Raw genomic sequence first — 19,191 nt, 5'->3', positions numbered from 1 at the left:
ATTTTTCGTCAGCAATACCCCTTGCGCGTCGCTAGGCGTCGTCTGCGGCTCCGCGTCCGTCGTCGGCGTCGTGCGCCGGAATGACGTCGTCGGAGTACTTAGACGCCGCCCTCGCGCGCTGACGTCAGTTCTTCTTTTTTCCGCGCCAGTACGCGCAGATCCGGGAGAGCTACCCCTTTTAGTCTTTTTTGACTAAATCTTGTTTGATCACTTTTGATCCTTGTCTGTCGACATCTGGTGCCGGTAGGATGCCTGGGTTCAAGGCTTGCGAGGATTGCCATCGACTGATGTCGGTGACCGACCACCACCGCCGGTGCCTCTACTGTTTAGGCCCCGACCACGACGCGGAGTCGTGCTCCGATTGCCAGGCCCTGACTTCGAAGGCTCGGCGGGAGCGGTCCCGCAAGCTTCTCGAGCTTCGCCACTCGGCTCCGCGTCGTGCGCGATCCCGGTCCAGGAGGAGGTCCAAGGATCGCTCGCGGAGCCCTAGCCGACGCCACCATCGATCGTCGGGCTCCAAGTCGTCGGGTAAGTCCAAACGCTCTAAGAAGTCCAAGCGGCGACATCGCTCTTCGGACTCCCCTCGCCGGTCGCGCGACTCGGCCGAGGGTCCAAGTGGTTCCACCCCCTCGGCTCCGGCGGAGCCGCAGGCGCCGCGCCCGTCCCCATACCCTCCGGTCCCAGGGACTAACGCGACGCCGGCGGAGGTCAGTGCCTTCCTCTCGGCCATGAGGAGCCTGGCCCCGCCGTCGACGCCCGCTGGCGCGCCTTCGGGCCCCGCGGACTCGACTGGGCGACCTTGCCTGCCGGCGGCTTCGGCTTCGGCCCCGGCGCCGTCGACAACTCCGGTCTCGACGCCGCAGGTCCCCGCGGGGCCCATGCCTGGGCCCCCGTCGACGCCGGTTGACCTAACCACTCCTCCACCGGCGCCGGCGCATGAACCACCGACGCCGTCACCGGCGCCGCCGGCGCAGACGCCTACTCCTCCGGTGCCGCCGACGCCGCCGCCTTTGGTGCCGACTCCGTACGGCGTCCAACCCCAGTTTAGCCCTATTCCGGACCCGGCGCCGCAACGGCGTCGACCGACGCCGCGTCCGGCGCCGCTTGAGAACTATCATCTCTACAGTCCGGCTCCGATCATTCCTCCTGTTTATCAGGAATCGGACGACGGGGGCGACTGGGAGGGGTTTGAGGACCCTATGGCTGTTCAGTCGCAGCTTTCACAGGACTGGGCAGATGAACTGGGGGAGGCCAGTGGTCTTGATACATCGCCAGACACTGGATTCACTTCTCCTCCGACTGTGGCTTCGGAGGAGGGTGCAGCATTTTCTGTGGTGCTGCGCAAGGCGGCCGCAGCCCTTGGGCTCGAGCTGCCTGCCGTGGCTGTGAGGACTAACATCCTCACTGAGGTGCTTCAAACCACAGCAAGCTCCACTGAGCCTCTGCTGCCGTTCAATGAGGCCCTCACTGACGTTCTGCAGGGCACCTGGTCCAAGCCCTCCACAGTTCCTCCTGTGGATAGGAACGTTGCCAGGCGCCACCGCCCTGCTCCGGGCGACCCCAGTTTCCTGTCCCAACACCCCACCCCCGAGAGTCTGGTTATCCAGGCCTCTACCTCCCAATCCTCCTTCCCGACCGCTCCGCCGGACCGGGATTCCAAGAGGCTCGAGCAGTTTGGCAAGAAACTGTTCTCGTCCCTTAGTTTGGGACTGCGGTCTTTAAACACCGCCTGTCTCTTGGACCGTTATTCCCATTCTCTGTGGGATACGGTGGAGGACGTGCTGCCCCTGTGTCCGGAGGAGGTCCGGACACGTCTTACCCAGGCTTTGGCCGATGGGAGGGATGCAGCGCGGCACGCCATACGATGTGGGCTTGACACCACGGACTCGCTGGGTCGGGCGATTTCCACCACGGTGGCGCTCCGCCGCCACGCCTGGATGCGGTCCACGTCATTTTCCGGGGATGTCCAGACCACCCTCATGGACATGCCCTTTGATGGCACTCGCCTGTTTGGTGAGAAGGCGGACAGTGCGCTGAACCGCTTTAAGGACTCCCGGGCTACGGCCAAGTCCTTGGGCCTCTCGGCTCCGCGGGCGCACACCTCCGCTTTTTGCCCCTTTCGTGGCCAAGGAAGGGGCGCCTCCTCACGTCCGCCCAGCCACCAGCCGCAGAACCAACCTGCGCGCGGTCGCGGACGTGGTTTCCGCCGTGGCGGATCTGGAGGACGACGTGGTCAGCCCACATCCACCCCGGCAGCATCCGCCTCAAAGCCTTCCTAGTCCGAGCTTTCAGGCCCATTCCACGCCAGTGGGCGGCAGAGTTCGCCATCACCTGCTCCACTGGCGGTCCATTACATCGGACAGGTGGGTGCTGCAAATCGTCCGAAGGGGCTACTCCCTCCCCTTCGAGACGACCCCTCCAGCCATGCCACCGCAGCTCCACCGTATCTCGGGGGATCATTTGAATCTTCTCCGCGAGGAAGTTTCGGCCCTCTTGGCCAAGGGGGCCGTCGAGCGCATTCCGAGTCCAGAAGTAGGTCGTGGTTGCTATTCCCACTACTTTCTGGTTCCCAAGAAGGGCAAAGGGGGCCTACGCCCCATCTTGGACCTCCGGAACGTCAATGCCTTCCTCTGAAAGGAAAGGTTCAAGATGTTAACCTTGGCTCAGGTTCTAGCTGCCCTAGACCCCGGAGACTGGATGGTAGCGTTGGACTTGCAGGACGCATATTTTCATATCCCCGTCCTGCCGGCCCACCGGCGTTACCTGCGGTTCACGGTGGGCCACGAGCATTTTCAGTTTACCGTGCTCCCCTTCGGCCTCACCAGTGCCCCTCGGGTGTTCACGAAAGTGATGGCGGTGGTCGCAGCTCATCTGCGCAGATCAGGGGTTCCAGTCTTCCCCTATCTCGACGACTGGTTGTTGAAGGCGGGCTCGCCCCAGGCAGTCGTCTCCCACCTCCAGACTACGGCGGATCTCCTGCATTTGCTGGGATTTTCCATCAACGTGCCGAAGTCACACCTGAGTCCCTCTCAACAGCTCCTCTTCATCGGAGCAGTTCTCGATTCGGCGCAGTTCCGGGTCTATCCACCGGAACAGCGGGTCCGGGATATACAGGCCCTGATTCCCATCTTTCGGCCTCTTTCCTGGGTTTCGGTCAGGCTAGTGTTGCGGCTTCTGGGGCTGATGGCCTCCTGCATCCTACTAGTGCATCACGCCAGGCGGCGCATGCGGGCTCTGCAGTGGGACCTGAAGTTTCAGTGGGCCCAGCATCACGGCAACCTGTCCGACCATGTCTTGATCTCGGAGGGCACTGCACAACAGTTGCAGTGGTGGCTCACGGACCGCGATTGGGTCATGGGCAGGAGCCTCTCCCTTCCCCAACCGGAGCATGTCGTAGTGACGGATGCGTCCCTCCTGGGCTGGGGTGGCCATATGGGAGAGGCGGAGATCAGAGGCCTCTGGTCTCCGGCGGAGTCTCGTCTCCACATCAACCTGTTGGAGTTGAGAGCGATCCGACTTGCACTGAAAGCCTTCCTTCCCTCTGTCAGGGGCAGTGTCGTGCAGGTGTTCACGGACAACACCACCGCCATGTGGTATTGCAACAAACAGGGCGGGGTGGGGTCGTGGACCCTTTGTCAGGAGGCTCTGCGCCTCTGGACGTGGCTGGAACACCAGGGCGTGACCCTAGTGGTTCAACATCTGGCGGGCTCTCTGAACGCCAGAGCGGACGAACTCAGCCACCGGTGCATGATGGATCACGAATGGCGTCTGAACTCCGAAGTGGCGCAAGGTCTCTTTCTGCAGTGGGGAGAGCCTTGGTTAGATCTATTCGCCACCGAAGAGAACGCGCAATGTCAGCAGTTCTGCGCGTTGGAATTTCCAAGGCGGCACTCGCTCGGCGACGCTTTTCGTCACGAGTGGAGTTGCGGTCTGTTGTACGCCTTTCCGCCTATACCACTTCTGCCCAGAGTGCTGAAGAAGATCAGGCACGACCGGGCCCAAGTCATCTTGGTGGCTCCGGATTGGGCACGAAGATACTGGTATCCCGAGCTACTCAGTATGTTGACCGATCCCCCGATACGTCTGCCCCTTCGGGAGGATCTTCTGTCGCAGCAGCAGGGGACGGTCCTCCACCCGAACCTGTCCAGCCTCCACCTCCATGCGTGGAGATTGAGCGGCGGCAGTTGATGCCATTTGACTTGCCTCCTGAAGTCTGTGATATCATTCTGGCAGCCAGGCGTCCCTCCACAAAGACGGTATACGCCTGCCGGTGGAACAAATTTGTGGCATGGTGCACAGCAAAGGCTGTGGATCCCCTTTCCGCCCCTCTTTCTGAGGTTCTTCTCTTTCTTCTTTCTCTGGCCCGGCAGGGCTCTGCCCTGGGCACCCTGAAAGGTTATCTTGCTGCCATCTCCGCCTTCTTGCGGCTTCCTGATCAGCCTTCTCTTTTCAAGTCCCCTGTGGTTACACGCTTTCTGAAAGGCATTACTCACACGTTCCCTCCTGTCCCTTTTGTAATGCCTCAGTGGGACTTGAATCTGGTCTTGACATTCCTGATGTGCGCTCCCTTCGAGCCTCTTCACAATTGTCCTCTTCGTCTTCTGACTCTTAAGACTGCTTTTCTGGTAGCCATCACCTCGGCTAGACGGGTGAGTGAGCTCCAGGCTTTATCTTCAAAGCCTCCTTTTCTGTCTGTTCATCCGGACAAGGTTGTCCTTCGGCCTCGTCCCTCCTTTCTTCCGAAAGTGGTGACTCCATTTCATCTTGGGCAGTCTGTCACCTTGCCCACCTTCTTTCCGCCTCCGCATCCTTCCAAAGAGGAAGAGAGGCTCCACCGTCTGGACCCAAAACGTGCGCTCTCCTTTTATCTGGACCGCACCAAACAGTTCCGGGTGGACGACCAGCTTTTTGTTGGGTACGTGGGCGCTAAGAAGGGGAAAGCTGTGCACAAACGGACCATCTCTCGGTGGGTCGTTTTGTGTATCAAAATTTGCTATTCTTTGGCAAAAAAGGACCCTCCTGTTGGGCTGCGCGCCCATTCTACTCGGGCCACAGCGGCTACTACTGCTTTGGGACGGGGAGTCCCTTTGCAGGACATCTGTCAGGCGGCGACGTGGGCTTCGTTACACACGTTTGCCAGGCATTATTGCCTTGACAGCCAAGTCCGGAGGGATGGCTTCTTTGGCCGTTCTGTCCTCCAGGACTTTCTGGTGTGATCTTGGTTCGCAGACCCACCACCGGGGATGGTATTGCTTGGGTATCTATTCTAAGGTGAGGAATCTAACTAACGTGTTTCTTTCAGATGAACAAGTTACTTACCTTCGGTAACGATGTATCTGTAAGAAACATTAGTTAGTTAGATTCCTCACCGACCCACCCATCCTCCCCGTTCTGCGAACTGACATCTAGGGTTAAGGTTGTCCTTTTCAGGCCCCTAGATTTTATTTTTGGCACCAGTGTCGGTCTTTGCATGGCTCTGCGTTCCTGGCGCGGAAAGCTATGTACAAGAACTGACGTCAGCGCGCGAGGGCGGCGTCTAAGTACTCCGACGACGTCATTCCGGCGCACGACGCCGACGACGGACGCGGAGCCGCAGACGACTCCTAGCGACGCGCAAGGGGTATTGCTGACGAAAAATCTTCCGGATCCAGTCTGACGCCTGGGGATATTCTAAGGTGAGGAATCTAACTAACTAATGTTTCTTACAGATACATCGTTACCGAAGGTAAGTAACTTGTTCTTCACCTCTTGAAAGAGAAGGCAACACTCTATTGTTGATCATATCAAAGACCATAGGGTAGACAATAAACTTGTTGAGGGAAAGAAAGTCAAAGCAGCGCAAAAATATTACTTTGTCCAGCTGTATAGTATTCTGTATTAAGATCCGCTACACACTGACTAAGAAACAGCCTCCAAAAGGATTGAGGGCCCATTCCACCATTCCGAGCACTGCATAGGCATTCGGAGTGCTGTCCTGGATATTTGTCAGTACACAACGTAGACATCCGTGCCCGTGTTTCCCAAGGCACTACTGCCATGGCAACCAGGTCGGATGAGAAGTGCATTTTGGCCCTTCAGTCATGCAGGACATTTTGGTATGAACCATTCCACAGACCCAAAACATGGGAAGGTACAGCTTTGTTATTTATTCTGACCGTTTAGAATCTGCCGTTAAAAGAATCCATCAGAAAAACAAGTTACTTAACTTTGGTTAGGCACTTTCAGGGGGGTACTTTATCTAACTGCAGATTCCATACTACCATTCCACCTCCCCGTTCTGTGGAATGGCCTCCTTCCATATAAAAACAAGCATTGGCATAGCCAATAGGTCTCGCTTTTGGGACCTTATAAGTATTTAGTTATGCAACTGTTGCATGGCTAAACACTTATAAGGTCCCAAAGGCGAGACCTATTGGCTATGCCAATGCTTGTTATTACAGGGGGCACTACAATTACCACCACCACCCACAATATTACTAAAACAATTTCAATACTGACTAAATCACTACCTACACTACCATTAGTAACACCATTAATGCCACCAAAACCATCACCAGCAATATAGTACAATGATCGCCAATTCCTCCAGTACCTCCATCATTGTCAACACCACTAATATCACCCCACCACCACTATAAATTCCTCCAGTATGAATACTACAACCACAGAGCCACCACCAGTATCACAACACTAATAGCATAACTCCGTCATCACTATCTCCACCACGAATAGCACCACCACCAGCATCCGCATTACCACCAATACCAAAACCACCACCACAATGCCAATCTCACCACCAGTACTAACACCCCAATAACACCGCCATCAATGTCATCAGCAGTAAAAAACACCAAAACCAGCAGATACACTAATATCATTACCAGCACAACTACCAGTGCTAAACTACTACCACCATCACACTTGCCACCAACACCACCACCACAGTGTCAATTCTGCCACTAATAGCACAGTCAGTACCACCATCACCAATAACATACAACTACTGCCGCCATAATAACAAAGCATTAGTAACGTCAATAAGTCTAGATTTAATGTGCTATCACATGGAAACATCATTTCTGTACGTCTGTGTTTGCATGTATTTTCATATCCTTTCCAATGCTTGATAAGGTTAGACATTAAGGTGCTCCTTTAAATTACCCCCCATGGGTTTCAGATCTTGCCCTACAATAAAGTGCAGATTAAACATGAATGTTTTTTCCTGTCTTGGAATACTATCAACCTTAGACTAGATGTAGAATGTGTATGCCTTTGGCCCACTGCAAGGAATCATACAATGCCTCACCGTTTTAGTAGTATGTTTTAAAATTAGTGGGTTAACTCTGTGATGGCATACCAGTAGTACTATATTAACATCATTTATCTCCTTACATTTTTAATACTGACAGTCTTTCAATTGTTGACATAATGCACCAGGCTGTTGAATGGTCCTTGAATGGGAGTCTGTTTTACTTTCACTTGCTTTTAATACAGAAAGTTACTCTTGGTTTGCTTTAGCCGTGAAGAAGAATCATTCCCAGTCAATAACTTTTGTTCTTTTCCGCCATTTGTTTGGATAGCAAATAATTTTTTACAGGTGTAATTTCAAGTTTGTCAAAGTATGACCTCCACCCTAAAGACATTGTCAAGGCAAATAGTTGTTCTTTAGAAGTTTGTGGGCCTGTTTTATGGCTAGGTGAGCTGGTTTTCACTGTTGATTTCTCGGATATTACCACAAACATTGCCTGCAGCAAACAGAAATGCATGCAGTATTCCATTAAGTACCCATACAGGATGCCTTTACAAGTTCAAAGTTTACCTGATTTGCAAATGTGGGACACTTTTTTAGCTATGTGGTTCACTAATGAGGGTCACTTTTATTTTGTTGCCTGGGCCTATTTTATCTCCCAGTCTGTCCCTGGCAGAAGATTCCCATGGAGGAGGCCAGAACTAATGGTGGGGCCCGGCCGTGCCCGGGGTGAATGCCAGGAAATGAGAGGTTCTCAACTGCTGTGACTGGGCCCTAGGCAGGGGTCGGACCTCAGGCCCTATAAGCAAAAAAAAACAGATCAGTGGGAGAGGGCACTAATAATACCCTCCAAGTCATCCTGTGGGGCAGCATTGGCACCCTCTAGGCGGTAAGTGGCTGAGACAGCAGAGTTACGGGGGTGCTCCCTGTGACGAGAGCTGGACACAGGAAGCAGACCATAACTAAAACATCCTAGACACCAATGGAATGCCAGAAGTCTTCTTAGCCTGATGACCCCCAACCTCAGCCGCTCTACAATATTTTGTGCTCAATGACACCAGTGCAGCGGCGGTACGCTGCACAGCCACCCCTGGGTCACAGCGGCAATGACCATGGCGAAGGGCCCCGTAGCTGGATCCGCTGACCTAACATTGTTCTCAAAGGGGTAGCATTCGTAGCATGGCTTTCGGTTCACATTTACACGATAAGGAATTACCTTAATGGAGTCAAAACACACTTTGCATCGACATTGTTGTTCAACCGCTCTCCAGTGGCCCCAGCCAGAGTGAAATCTGACCTCTGTTTCACCTCACCACACTGTCACTGCTGATATTGTGGGTTTGAGCCGGCTCATTAAGGCATGTAAGAATACAGCATCACTGCATGGTTTCAGCTGTCTCAAACGATGTTTCTTTGGATTCGTGCTGGCATTCCGGATATTCCCACTTGTATAAAGTAAGCGTGAGAAGCAGTCCGTCGGAGGCCGGCTTGAAATTTTTAGTTAGTTAAGTTTCTGAAATTCTCGACTCTGAAGCATGCCAGGGCAAGCTGGAAAGTGCTCTTTGCACCCCGAGTCTGAGGAGCTTTGTTCTGTCACAGCAGACACTCCAACTCCCCTCATGCCTTTCCCAGCCCAGACAGCCCACCCTGTGACCCGCACTTCCTGGTTGTGAAGGGCTTTGCAACCGAGCGCACGGAAATACGAATCTCTCTGTTTTAATAAAGTATTAACTTGATTTTTATGACTTTGTAAGAGAATAAAATAAACTTTAAAGACAATAATAAATAAGAATAAAACTGCACCGATTCCAAGACGGAGCGTTGAAGCATTAAACCTGGTCACGGCTGGGAACTGGAGTACAAGTCGCCGCGACACACAGCGCTACAGAACTCATCTGTGAAACACGTTCACCCGTTCTCACGAGATCATCATGTGAGGACCGGAAACATCGTGGCGCATGACGATTAATGTTCTATCCTTCAATGTTGATGGACTCGACGGCGGAGCCCTGTGTTTTTTCAGCATGTTGGTTCTAAGACAAGGCATAGGGGATGTATCACCTATTGATGTGTGTACTTTTATTTCGTCTTAGTTTAGATTCTTTTGTATTTCTTTTCTTTCCAAGGAGTGTTTCCTCCCAAAGTGCGCAGAGGGGGTTTGCCGATGCCTGTATAGCATGTGCATGGACATGATACAAAACCAACAAGCATTGGCCGCGCGCGCGAGAACAAGCATCGCGGCATCGGCGCTTTACTTTGAACATTAAAAGTAAAGCGCGGGTGCCACGATTATAGCAAAAGTAAAGAAATAGATGTTTTTTTCTATTTCTTTACTTTTGTGAAAGTGAAAGTCATCACGGTTCTAATGACCTGTGAAAGACTGCTGGCGGCCGGCTGCGCGTGTGAACGCAAGCGCTAGGCCAGCCAGCAGCACTTTGAAAACTCACATATAAATTTCTCTCTGAGCAGCGCATGTGCGCTGACTCAGCGAGACCTAATGACGTAATTAGAGATCTGCACACTGGCATAGACAATTTATTGGTGGCCTCCGCATTCAAGGACGTAGACACTGTCAAGAAAGAAATTAACATCAGTGAACTTGGACAGAATCTATTCCTTGGTGGGGAACCAGGAGCGGAATCGAGGGGCACCTTTTACGTAATCATGACTTTTTCAGAGGGAGAGTGACGAGACTTGGATGAGTCCCACTTGGCTTTCTTACGCTACTTCTTAGACTTTGGCTTACCTGAAGACTTTGAAGTGACGAAGACTTGTCACATGAGTGGGCAAAGATTGGGAACGAGTGAGCATTTTCGACTTGGTCTGGGCTTACTCAACTTCCTGTGGTGTTCAGCAGTGTACATCTTGGCTTTGCGATTCCGAATTGCCTTGGTATACAGAAGGGCACACTCCTTGCACAACTTGGTGTCGTAACACAAACACCAGAGAGGCACCTCATGGGGAACTGTTAGATTCATCTTCTTGCGACAGTCCTTGCAAGGTTTAAACCCTGCAGTGGAACATGTGTCCTTGCACCCTAAAAAAGAATTTCAAGAAATAAACTTGCCAATTGACAAGAAAAAGTTAGGACCTAACTCTAGATCCATGTACAAATGTTTGACAAGAAAGCAATGGATGTCCTAAGTTGGAGCAGAACACCATACCTTGACTGCAGTTCACCGAGGGCAGGTATAACAATAACATATCTGTGGGTACAATGTTTGATTACAATGTTTTCTGGTTATGAAACATTCGGTAAAAAGATTTACAAAAAAAAGAAAGCAATGGATGTCAGTGCACTTGGGGGGCGCTTATATTCGTCTCCAGCTGTCAGTTCCGGGACAGAACTGGGTCGATGTGGAGCCACAGGGTGCCCTTTCTGGTGCCAATCCTGTCTGACTTTTGGAAATATTCTAAAAGTTAGGAATCTGCAGTTAAATAGAGTATCAGATAGAGTATCCATTAAAAAGAGCGTTTACAGAGGTAAGTATCTGATAGAGACATCTACCTACAGATTCCTTACCTTAGAATCCTCCCCAGGCGAGAGAGTGGATCCGTAATTTTTTTCCCACAGCTCATCCGCATGCCAGCAGAGGGCGACGCGTGTGTCCGTATCGATGTCGTCCACCGGATGTGCCGTCGACGTGCTGACGTAAGTTCCTTCTTTTCGGCACTTGCAACGCGGATCTGGAGCGATTAATGTCGTTTTAAAGGCCCCTCTCGACGTCTTGTCTTGTCTAGCTATTTTCAGACTATGTCATCTGGGTTGAAACCCTGCGCAACTTGTGATAGACAGATGTTGATCACGGATCTGTATATTTATGTTTATGGTGTCTCGGAGAACAACACAACTCTGAGGAGTGCCGTTCCTGCCAGCGTCTTCGTCCGAAGAGAAGCTTATGAAACTCCTGGTGGCACACTTTTCTGAGAAGCCATGGTGTTATTACTCCCCACCGAGGTGTAGAGACTGGTCGAGGAGTCAATAGGGTGAGGGGCCGCCTCCGTCAACATCAGGGAATGCTCCAAGAACCCAACAGTCAAAACATACATCAAACGCCATCTCCCAACCGTCAGTTGAGGAGCACTTAAAAAGAGTCTTCCCTACGCCTCCCTAAGTATCCCGGAGCTGAGGCAACTCTAGCTCAAATGCAGGAATATTATTTTTCCCTGCAAAAGGTTTTTGGGTGTCAGTTTCCCTCTGGAGCGCCCTCTGGCTCCAAGGAGGCAGGAGGTACCCTGGCTGGGCCTTCACAGGCTGGTTTGCCTTTGATGTTTCGATGACAGTTGGGGGGGGGGGTCTCTGAATCTGTTGTCAGATTCGAGATGGCACCAGGCCTTTGGGCTTCAAGTAGGCGAGGTCAGTCGACGCCAGCCAGCGATGTCAGCGTTGATTCTATTCCTATTTCCGACATCGACACGATGCGTCAGCGAATTTAGGTGCGGTGTCAACAGTGCCAGCTTCTTTGGGCTCTCCTTGTGTTTTTCAGCCCTTGTCAGATTTTCCTACAGGAATATACAGGTTAGAAACTGAAGGGGAGAATATTGGGGGTGAAAACCCTTTGAATTGTGTTGTCCAGCCTCCTGTGGTTGGGAATTGTCTGACTGAACTGGGGGAGGTTAGTGCATTAGGGGCCTCCCCAGTTTCAGATTTACTTTCCCCAACTGGTATGACAATGGAGGAAAGTGCCTTGTTAACTGAAGTATTGAAGAGGGCAGCTGTGGTGTTGGGTTGTCAATTTCCCTTAGTGAAATTATCCACGGATCCCTTGGTGAATATTCTTCATCAAAGCGAGACGGGGCTGGAACCTGTGCTCCCTTTTGAGGAGTCTCTGTTTGATCTTCTTTTGGGAGCTTGGGCAAAGCCTCTGTCAGGCGCTCCAGTTGACCGAGCTGTGGGCCATAGGCATCGTCCTGCCCTGAGAGACACTCTTTGTCTCCTGCGTCATCCCACTACAAAAGGGCTGGTGGTTCAAGCTGCTACAGCTTCTTCGGACCCTAATGCTCTTCCTTTAGTTCCATCAGGCAAGGAATCCAGATGGTTAGAATGTGGTGGGAGGAATATATTTCCATCTGTAAGCTTGAGATCTCTTAACACTTGTGGGATTCTGTGGCGCAGAGGCTGCCTTCTCTATCAGAAGAAGCCAGGAATGAGTTATTGCAGGTGGTGCAAGATGGCCTGGAGGCAACAAAATTCACTATCAAATGCAGTATGGACTCCACAGATTCTGGGGGTAGAGCCATGGCTCAGTCGGTTGCTCTGCGCAGGCATGCAAGGCTGCGTCGGTCTGGATTTTCAGAGCCTGTGCAGGAGGGCCTTAAAGATATGCCATTTGATGGCGTCTACTTATTTGGTGAACAGGCTGATTTGGCCTTAAGGTGTTTCACAGCTGGCCGATCTGACCAGTCCACTTGAGCTATTTTGTAAGCTTGAGATTAATGTTGATCTTGTGTAGAGAGGTATCTACATGACTGAGTTATGATGTATTTCAACTGGTACGCCCAAGGTAGTGTTTTGCATGATTCAAAGGTTATTGATACCTATTGTTTTCTAACCCCGGACTGTTGGGATTTCAGAAGTTATATTCCATGATAAATTGTTTTCTAGGTTATTCTGCTAGCTTGAGAAGTGCTGGATTCTGTCGTTTACAGTTTTTCAGTGTCTGAATTATGCTTTATGGTTTTTCTGAGCCCTGTTATACAGGTCTTACAGTTTGAAACATTCTGGAGAAGAGTTTAGGCTCAAGAGTAATACCCTTATGGTATATACTATACCCTATGTGGGGTATTGTTTGTATGCTGTTGTGAGCATTTTTAAATGGGTATTTATTTATAAATACACATTTATAAATGTTTATATATGGGTTGAGAGGGTTCTGTTCAGCTTATGCACAGTTTGTCTCATGTTGAGTGCTCGGAGTTCTACTCTATGTATAGAGTAGTTCTTAGTGATAGTTTTGATTTTGTATCTCATAAAGTCATGGGGTGTACAATTTGAACCTTAAATAAGCTTAGGTGCAAAGACCCTCTTGAAAGGCTTGGCCTAATATGTTTTGTAGGGTACGGCACTAGCACGTCTATCCTAAGATTCCTTCTGATATTTTCTCGAAAGGTACCGATAGACTGCATTGTTATTAAGTGGCTTCAGGTTTTTACCCTGGTACAGGCCTTTGGTTCGCGGGATGGAGTAGGTTCTCTACGTCTGTTGGAGGTAGAATATTATTAGCAAACACTTGTCTTGTGAAGTTTTATGCCATTATATTTCTGTTCAGGTTCTGTCTTATGGCCAGTGTTGTTGAGCATGTTCATGTTCTCTCAGCATTATTGGTTGCTGTATTTCCTTCCTGGTGTGATATCATGTTATTGTAGACCTTCAGGTAGATATAGTTTCTTAAGTGATTATATTCCGTCTTTTGGAAAAGGTTGTTTGTGAACATTTCCCTCTATGGTGTACCATTTCTTCTCTATTCTGAATTAATATAGGTAGGTCCTTGAGGGACGGCCTCGTAGTTCTACCTTTTGTAGAAGACTGTTATTACAGATATTCAGGATTATGGCTCTCTTATAAGGTGATTCCCTTCATTATCTATCGGTCTGTAGTTGCGAGTAGACAACTTTTTTCCTTATTTACAACCTTCATGGGCTGTAGGTTGGTTTCTCACTTGGCGAAGTGATGCTCTTAGAGGGTTAGGCAAATTATTATTTGATTTTTTCAGCTTTTAACAGTCCATCGATGATGGTCTCTATTTATATGGCAAGGTCTTGTGCAGACCTTCGTGTTGGTTAGGCTATCAAGATTTCTCTTACTTCTCGATATCTCATTTGATTTTATGCTGCCATGGTTTAATGGTGGTCTTTTAAGCAACTTGCATTACTCTGATGGGTTTAATGCTGTTGTGTTTCTAAGGACATGATTCCGCTATGGGAACATAGTGTTATGTCACTGTTGCCTGTGGGTTATTTTTCTTTCAGCTATCTTTTAAATTACATTGTCTTTTGTTGATACATAGGCGTTTGAATTTTTTACTCCCATGTCTCCATTTATATCTGTATTTTTGTATATAAGAGATGTCCTAGAGGTCCTTGTATATCTCTGGTTCTTTTTTCTATGGAAGGACTGCTTCTATGTCAATAGAGGGATATGTTTGTCTTAGATGATTCTATTATATGAAAATGTGTTTTCTCCATAGAGGATGGATTTTCTCTGTGTTTTTATGGAGCAGTCCAGTCCATAGGTGGTTTACAGGTATGGGTCAGCAGCACGGCTGGCTGTTCTGCGTTCATAGGTTTGAACATCCTGTCCGGATTTGATTATATAACCATGTGATTGTTTAAAAAGTCTTATTGACATGTGTGATATCTTTACCATGTGTTTATTGACTTTTGTTACTGGGGTTCTGACCACAGTTATTGTGAAAATAGATCTTAAGACAGTCTTGTCTTTCTGACATGGGTATATTATTCCAGTGGTTTAAGAGTCTTGCAACTTTATTTACCTATGCCCCTTCTTGGGGACTCTATAAGATAGGATATGTATCTGCACACCTGCGTTATTATACATTTCTTGTCTTCTCTCTCTCTTTTATTTTGGGCTGGGTTCCTCATAGTAAGAGACTTTTCATGTTTATTGTTCGCAGACCCTCCTCCGATGGTATGGCTTTGGCACTTCAATCTACAGTAAGGAATCTGCGGTTAGATATGTCTATCAGATGAGCAAGTTACTTACCCTTCAGTAATTCTTTATCTAGTAGAGACAGGATCTAGCCGCAGATTCCTTAAGGACCAGCCCATCCTCCCCACTCTGTGAACTGAGTCCTATTGGGTCTCCATTATTTTGGTTTAAAAAAAAAAAAAGAGTGCGAGAAGGTCAGTAAGAATCCCTTTTTTATTACATATATGGGCTCTCTTTCGTCTCGAGGTTGGTGTTAGGATATTCATATACTGAATTATGGTTACAACTTTAATAGTTATTTGACACTTTTGTGCCTTTTGTTTGTTTTTGGCACACTGTTCAATTCCCAGCTTCTATAGGTGGCTCCGAGTTTTGAGTGCAGAAAATGGTTATGGAAGAAACTGACATCAGCGCGTCAGCGAATGGAGTTATATGGACTCCGTCGACGTTGCAGCCAGTGAACAATGTTGATTCAGAGTCGCGCAACGTCCTCTGCTGGCGCGCGGCTGTGATGTGGGAAAAAAATTCCGGAACCAGTCTTGTGTCTTGGGAGGATTCTAAAGTAACACATTTGTGGCTAGATCCTGTCTCTACCAGATAAAACATCACAGACGGTAAGTAACTTGATCAGATTGTTCGACTGTTAACTGTTCGGACAACACCCTCACTTATTAGCCACAAATGGGTCGAGAACGCTTTTGTACAGATACATTTTTTTCTCTCTAGTAAATGGTGTGACAGCCTACAATATTTAGAATTGGTCTGTATCATTTTTGTGACATTCTCTGTATTATTTTATTGGAGAAAAACGTGTCTAATGTACTAAAGGAAGGATTAAAAATAGTTCAAATTCCTCATTAATATCAGATGTAAGTGTACAATGTCTGTTTCTATGAGCGTATTGCTGCCATAAGTGACAATATTTGTAAATTTCCAACAGAGCTTAACCTGCTTCGAAATGTTGATGCCAAGGATACAGAGTGCACCACAGAAGTAAAAAACTCTAACTTGATAAGCGGATTTCGAGGTAGTACTAGTTACAACCATGAAACTGAAACTATTTTTGCTTTGCCAAGGATGCAGCTGGACTTCAAATCAATTCATGTTCAACAACCACAGGAACCTCTGTTACAAGGTATGTACAAAAACTGTAATTTTGCTACCCAGAGTCACTTTATAAGGTGACTTTTCAAAGCCCAGGTTTTAATTTCCCATTATTTACTCTGTGATGCATGCATCAGTTGACCATGAATTGAACTCGATTCGTCAAATGGCAGCTGCTCATAGTGGATTTAAAACAGTCACAATAATAAACATATAAGAACCCACAGGCATTTATAAAGGATATAAAAATACAAAAATAAATCATATCATGAAAGCGTGCATTTGATTTCTTCCATGTCATGTTGTGTTGTTACTACAGATGCCAACAGTAAGCCAACAGTGGAGTGCAGTGTGGTCACTGAGTTCACGGACCACATTTGTGTTACAATGGATGCTGAACTAATTATGTTTTTACATGATTTGGTGTCTGCCTATCTGAAAGAAAAAGAGAAAGGTAAATTACATGACCTTGACGTTTTATTATTTGCTGACGTTTTATTATTTGCTGTCTTGCAGCTTGGTTATCAGATGTTTCTATCATATAACTGTCTTTTTTCAAACGAGGATATTCCTTTCACACACATTTTTTCTTTAAAGTAATCTGTACACCCAAATTCCATTAATTGTGTATCTCTTTGTATTTTTAAAATGAGTTCTAAAATTGTTTTTCTTTTTTTTTTTAAACTGCCAGGATACTATTTTTTAATGGTGTGCTTAGTTTTTCAAATTGTAATGCTCCATTCCTGTTTTTCACTTCAAAACGATTTATTTAAGAAGTTCTTGCTCTGATCTGAATGCATTACTTACTTTTATTCCCAAAGTAACGAGAACCCTAAATGGAATAATGAAAATACCCAACCTTAAGTTTCGGAGACAGATTAGTTCAGAAAATCAATCTTTTATATGAAAAGGGTAAGGGGCTCCGAGTTATTGAAAGGCTATGCCAGGGTTGTGTTTTATTGTGTATTACTGGCTAGGCAGCTAAGATAACTATTTCCCCACACCTTGATTAGAAAACATTGAAATGTTTTATGAGCATCAGCACTTCGAATGGATACCCCCATCCATCGTTTTTTTGCTCACCATGCCATTCTAGTTTGGACCCAGCCATATGCAAATCAGTCTTGACCCTGCATCTAATGGGAACAGTCCAGCCCGAACTGCCAGGCCAGGTTCTCCCTGGACTGGAAACAAGCAACCTAGGACCGGTTTCGGCTATCAGCCCTCATCAGCCAGGATAGCTTGACTCCAGTGGCATGGAAAGCACGGGACCCACGTCTGGGCATACCCGTCCCAATCGGGGTGACAAATGCAAAAAGAACAATTGATGGACAGAATGCAGAACAATGTCATACATTCACCCCAGTACAGAGAACTTTTTGCCGGCATATAGAGCGCAGCCATCCCAAAATGGCGGCACGCACAGCAAGAATAGACGCGAAGGAGACATCTCAATCAATCAATCAATCAACGTCTGGATGCTCAAGGTGCTAGGATTCTACCAGCATGTAAGCATCAAGGAACGCTGCATACGCAAGGAAAAAAAACAGTCTGGACTCCACACGCGCACGAGAAAATACACGTTCGAAAAATGCTTCTCATAGGCAGCTCAGTATATCCATGAAAAGATGAAGAAATTACCTTATGTAGATGCAATTTGAAATCCAGTATGTATATGATGCAGATTCCGTCCTATAAGTGAATGTATCCAAAGGGGTACCAGTAATTGAAAAATATTGCAGCAATACATTTCAGCAAGATGCTATCCTCTGGAAGCCAAAATATCAGTTAATCCAAACAAGGTGGAAATGAATCCTCCGTGGGTTCTAGGTGTTCCAACAGCTCGTCGCCAAATTTGTAAAGTCCAGACAGTGTTAATCCAAAATAATTTAATTGAAGTTGAAACACCAATACAATGAAGATAGTTTCTTGACTCCTTCCTTCACCTCCAGCTGCTCACAGTGTAATGACAGCAACGCTCCAGAACACGGTATAATAAAGATCGGTGGAATGGAAGCAAGTTTACCAATGTAAACATTGTCACATGCAGGGCTGCATGTGCCAAACAATAAAATATTTAAAACATAACACAACAACATATTAAAACATTGACCGACTGTGAGCCACGAGAGACTCTAAGAAAATAGTGTAAAACTATTAACAGAGTTACACGTTAACCACCATAGTCAGATCGAATCTGTCGGCCTGACAAGAACAGATCGGTTCACCCAAGCCAGTTCTACCTTACATACAGTACTAGGGGCCACATGCAAGACCGCTTCATTTTGCAAGTGCCTAATTGCGACTTAAACGATTCGCAATTAGAAAGTCGCAAAATACGATGTACTATTGTGTCTCAGAAACATTTAGCGATTTCTAATGGGATCACAATTGGCCTGCTTTATCAAAGTGGGAAGGGTATGCCCAGACATGGATCCCGTGCTCACTACACCACTGGATTCAAGCTAGCCTGGCTGATGAAGGGTGATGCCCTGAAACCGATCCCAGGATGCTTGTTTCCGGTCCAGGGAGGACCTGGCTTGGCAGTTCGGGCTGGACTGTTCCCACAATGAACAGGGTCAAGACTGATTTGCATATGGCTGGGTCCAAACTGGGGTGGTGTGGTGAGAAAAAGAATGATGGATTAAACCCAGATCCTTGTGACTGGGGGTGAATGTTTGCATTGTCCAGCTTTCCGTCCATCAACTGTTTCTTTTGTTGAGTATGGATCCAAATAAGATTTATCTATAGTGCTTAGGTTTCTTAAAAGTTAGTATAAACAATAGTTCACAGGGAAATAAATCTATTTTGGAGTTTCACCAGCCGGGAAACAAAATGCATTTATAAATCTTTTTTTACAAGTAATGTACACAGAGTCAAAGAAAACTATTTTTTTCTAGCAAAAAGGCAGTTTTATTTGCTAAGAATTTTTGCATTATATACTGTCAATTAACAAGAACTAGTGCTCATGATTTTTGGTGAAAAGAAGGTGCAGTGGGGTGCGGTACAAGAAAAAACGAATGGTGCATCACTTAAAAAGACATATAACTTATTTAGCATAGAAGGAGTTAATTTAAGTCTTATTGTCGAAATCGTTTTGACATCTGTTAGTCTGAGGTCATCATCAGGACAGAGCAAGGGCTCTATAAATCTAAAGAAAGAAACGCAG

General features: G+C 47.6%; 1 protein-coding gene across 12 annotated transcripts in view; it reads left to right on the top strand.

Moving 5' to 3' along the window:
* Window positions 1-19,191, top strand: part of BLTP1 (bridge-like lipid transfer protein family member 1) — a 1,988,102-nt gene that overhangs the window by 1,897,489 nt on the left and 71,422 nt on the right. For all 12 annotated transcript variants that reach the window (XM_085641559.1, XM_085641555.1, XM_085641564.1 and 9 more), the window contains 2 exons: window positions 15,859-16,053; window positions 16,342-16,476. In XM_085641559.1, coding sequence (XP_085497685.1) covers window positions 15,859-16,053; window positions 16,342-16,476 — 330 coding nt within the window. The remainder of the gene's footprint in view (window positions 1-15,858; window positions 16,054-16,341; window positions 16,477-19,191) is intronic.

This window comes from Triturus cristatus, chromosome 2_2 (assembly GCF_964204655.1).
Source record: "Triturus cristatus chromosome 2_2, aTriCri1.1, whole genome shotgun sequence".
In the NCBI taxonomy this organism is placed as follows: Eukaryota; Metazoa; Chordata; class Amphibia; order Caudata; family Salamandridae; genus Triturus; species Triturus cristatus.
The sequence above is the reverse complement of the archived record's forward strand: the minus strand, read 5'-3'. Positions and strand labels throughout refer to the sequence as shown.